At 40.7% G+C, this 4665-nt stretch overlaps 1 protein-coding gene across 1 annotated transcript; it reads right to left on the reverse strand.

Moving 5' to 3' along the window:
• Nucleotides 1-2871: 2871 nt before the first annotated feature.
• Nucleotides 2872-4276, reverse strand: LOC103695802 (uncharacterized). The gene has a single exon (XM_089927498.1). It carries the CDS (start codon nt 4153-4155, stop codon nt 3949-3951), a length of 207 nt encoding a protein of 68 aa, XP_089783624.1. The 5' UTR covers nt 4156-4276; the 3' UTR covers nt 2872-3948.
• Nucleotides 4277-4665: the final 389 nt, after the last annotated feature.

Genomic DNA, 4665 nt, shown 5'->3' on the forward strand with positions numbered 1-4665 from the left:
TCATGCAAGAACATGTTATATTTCTAATGCAAGATGCAATAAATAAGTGGATGATGATGCTGGGGATGGCGATCAAATGTATCGAATGTTGGTTTGCAACTGCAGAATTACATAGAAAGCTATAGACCGAGCAAATTTAAGCATGGTGGATGACATTGGGCGATACATGGAAGATAATTATTTGCTGTGTCCATGTAAGATTGGAAAGGATGTTTTCCCTTGCCTTTCTTTTTTTGTCTTTCTGTTGGTCTGATCAAGCTAAATATTTAGTCTATTTGCTTTAAGCAATATTCATCTGTGGGATGAGGGACCAAGGAAAGAGGCTCCAATAATACACAAAAAATAAAAGAACCAGCAACACATTACAAGCATGTTGTCACCTTTAACTCCTCATCCCTTTCATTTTTGCCACGCCAAATTTATTACGTGAAGTCCCAAAAGAACCACATGACTCTCTTTCGACTCTACCAGTTGGCCGCTTGACATAGGAACAACCACTTACGAAGTATCCCGTTAGGCATTGCATGTGTTGAATAATTACATAAACCCAAAGATTCTTCGTGCTTAGCTCCATGGAATCACACCCATCCATCACTATTTCTTACTTATCTATCAATCAATGACCTGCATTTAGACCTGCCTATCGGCTAGGCCGGGCCAGATTTGGGCCGGGCTCAACCCAAGGTACTGCATTATCTTGTCAGGCTCTGACCCGGCAAGCTCGGGTTGGGTCGACGCAAACCCTAGCTCGTCCACCATTCTGTCGGGTTGAAAATTCAGGTCCAATACTGGCCGAAATGCAACGGGCTCGAGCATGCCGCCCGGTATTTCTGCATTTGTGGCAAAATTTGGATCCTGTTTTCTTGGCATCTTTTCAGTAGAATTACTGTAGCCTTCACTCAAAATCTCATCTTCCCATAGGTTAATCAAATGCTATGCAAGTTTACTCATCCAAAGCGGGTGTGCACATTTTTTGGGATAAGCCGTAAAATTATAACCATAAAACCTGCATTCTTGAATACAGCTTTCAAATTCGAAAATTCTATTTCAACGATGCGAAGATTGTAAGATGATCCCCGTTGATGTCGATCACCTCGCTTAGCTCGCATACCCTATCTCGAAGGTCATTTCTTTTAGTCACCAAAGAAACTTTAAAAAAAAAAGAAGGAAAAATTGACCAAATAAAGATACAATATTTTTTTATAAAAAAAATTCAAGTGCCAACTTACTTGCATTAATGCGACGAACTGAACGACGAAGGTGCTTCATTCATGTCGAAGGCCAGAGCCATCACTTCAAAACCTTCCCTCATTAACCGTTTGTTCCATCCATTATTCCCAGCCAACCCCACTGGGGCTTGTGGGACGCAATATAATGGTTCCTTGGTGTTAAGTCCCATCCGACTAGGGCTAGGGATCTACCAAACCAGCTCCTTGGTGGTCCAAATCTGACGTGCAATCGTAAGTTGAAATATGGCACTGTAGGAAAAAAAACTATTTTAGTTTAGATAAATCTTTCTGAGCTGAATGGATATGGACGACCAAAAAGTTATTTTCCTTTGGAGTTCAAAATCTAATGCCGGACACAAACTCCGCATGTTTTAAAAAAACTAAAAATAAAACTTGATATGCGGAGCATAAGATTATTCCTTTTGATTTATTATTCAGCTAGTGCTTTTTATTTTTTAAAACCTTTCTCATTAGCTTAAGCATTGGATTAGAGATAAAAATAGATCTGATAATATAATTTATTTTTGTATTCGAACCTACCTGAATAAAAATTTGAGTATTAAACTAATATCTGTAAAAAAAAATGAATATGAATAGATAAGTATCTAATTTTGCATTCAAATATCTAATTCTATCTGAAACTCTATTTAATTTTATATAGACCACATTAACTTTTAAGAAAAATATACGGCCATATTTTTGATTTACTATTTAGTTAGTAATATTTTTAACTCTTTGATCATAAAGTTAAAGTTTAATTATTTAACTTACGTCTCTATTTACATTTATATTTTCGATATCTATATTATATATGTATCAATTTAAAATAAATATAGATATGAATATATTGGTATTTGATCTAATTTCAGTCTCTCTCTCTCTCTTGCTATCTCTATATATATTTTGGGATTCTTCAGACGTTCTGGTTTCTACGGCAACATGACCGGTGGACTTATCAGGGTAAGCTTCCCCATGACGATGGAGTAAAGAGCACTCATTCATGGCATGGCATGGCGGGATGATGTGACACCCCGCCGTTGAATGACAATATCCTCTTCTCCGATGGGCTTATCCCGGAGCCGGTGGGCTCGCGCCTGTACGTCCATTCCATTCAAGGCTTATAAATTATGACAACAATAAATTAGCAGCATGGCATCATGGCATCATGGCATGCTCTCTTTACCTGGTAGTGGTGGCCCTCCATGGGAGTAACTCCGCTAGATATTTCGGCTTATAAATCATGACCATAATAATAAATCAGCAACTGGCCCTCCATGCATGGGAGTTACTCGGCACAGCGGATATTTATGGTGGAGAGGGAAGGGGGGGAAGTAGGAGTGCAGTGCTTCATCTCCGTGCGGTTGTTTGGTGAGCGGACATATCGATTGCGCAGCATTGAATAGAGCCAGCTTTACGGACCTGCATCCCATGTTTGGAGGACTCATAACTCATTCCCATTTAATGGTTTAAATCGCAGGGCCAACCCTCTTCTCATAATCTATTTAATTTGAGAGACGCCTACTAGTGGAAATACATGGATCAAATGCATGTTAATATCAGCATTCTAGACTCCTGCATTTCCTAATTGCACCAAACAATTGTGATCCAGCATTGAAGCAAAAGATAAAAGATTTCTCGGCATCGATCTTTACTTTCTTTAAATTTTATAGCATTACTTGTTAATTCATTATTCGTTGCATGCAGGCAAAATAATATTATTGACGGGGGACAAGCTAGCTAGGAGATAAATGATCTATTAGTATACGCAACCAAGTAATGGCAGTGCTGGAATAGTCCTCATCATAATGGTCGAGCAGATGCTTAAATAGGGAGCTAGGGGGCCTGTTACCAGCAAGAACCTGAAGACTCTACCATGCACAAAAGCTGGAGCCTGAACATGAGAGACTATGTTTAAGGGTTCCGATGTCTAAGAGAAAAGATAGCAAAGCTCTTGTGATGGCCACCAATTCATGATAGATCCCTTGATAAATTACTTTAGTCTAATTTGTTAGTGATGTACCCGGGCAACCCCCTTCCATTCCAGCTGTTCTTGTGGGCTAACCACGATTTGCGATACCTGCGATTAGTGAAAATTTCTGAAAACACAACAGAACCACATAATTTTATAATATATTTGTTATTGGCGTCCTCCCACGGCACGTAGCGGATATAAGCTAGATAAGGTACCAGTGGCAAAACAGAACCCATCGATATGATATTCGAAATTATGTACAAGATCTTTCATTCCCACGCTTCTTTTCCCTCATCATCATCATCTTCTTCTTTTTTTGTTCTTCTTTTTTTTTTAATTTCAAGCCAAGAACTGAGTAGTTGCAAGTTGATAGATGTCTGACAAGGCATAAAAGCCACAGTATTACTCGACAAGAGATATTGACAAATGACAAGGCAAGGAAGTCAGAAGTGAAAATCCGACAAGGTAAGATCCATATATAAATATATACACATATTATTCGACATTTGTTCTCAACCAAATATCTATATATGTATGTATATATATATATAAAAGCAACTCCCTAGCAATTCCACCCTCTTCAACGGGAACAAAAAAACAAAAAAAAACGACAAAATAGAAAACAAATTACTTGATGGCATTGGCATCGAGCAACGCCGGCCGCTGTGCTGCAACGAGCAAGCGTTTGCATATACATAATCTAACTCTCTCTCTCTCTCTCTCTATATATATATATATATATATATTCTATCGGTAGGACTTGAGAAGGGCGCCGCAGAAGGTACAGATGATGGCCCGCCAGGTCCGGCGGTAGACGGGGACGTAGCAGAAGCGGGTGGCGGTGACCATGTCGGCGACGCTGGCGCAACCCCCGCACCTCGAGCAGATCCCCGCCGCCGGCTTGCTCCTCCTCACCATCCGCCGCTGGTCCACCAGAAAGCAGAAGAACACCATCCCTCCCTCGTGATCCCGCTTCACGATAAATCAGCCGACGAGTCCCTCTCCCCCCCTCCCGCATCACGATATATAGACGGGAACATGAGAGGGATGGGGATCGCGGCGTCGGATGCGCGACGCGTGGCGGGCCGAAGTCTTTCGGGTCGGGTGCGGTTTCCTGTTGGAAGCTGGCGGCCCAATTAATTCGACATCAGGATGGGTTTGGAGCGTGGAACACCTCACCCCCAAGTTGGTTGATGTGATGGGTTACGAGAGCAAGCAGATCAGTTCCGATCTTTTTTTGTTTTGTTTTGGTAATAAAAAATATGATCAACTCCGCTCATTTATTCGATTGACAAAATACGAGTATCAAATAACGTTGTTGGCTTTTGCTTCAGAACATATGAACGATGACCAAAGGTGGTGTAGTTTTTTAGGCCAAGTAACAACGGGGCCGGACAGCTGCTTATATAGCTAACCATACAGAAGGTACCTATGATCAGGAAAAAAAAAAAAAGATTCAGGCAT

Source organism: Phoenix dactylifera, chromosome 1, assembly GCF_051530095.1.
Source record: "Phoenix dactylifera cultivar Ajwa chromosome 1, Ajwa_hap1_PhDact_Kaust_v1.1, whole genome shotgun sequence".
In the NCBI taxonomy this organism is placed as follows: domain Eukaryota; kingdom Viridiplantae; phylum Streptophyta; class Magnoliopsida; order Arecales; family Arecaceae; genus Phoenix; species Phoenix dactylifera.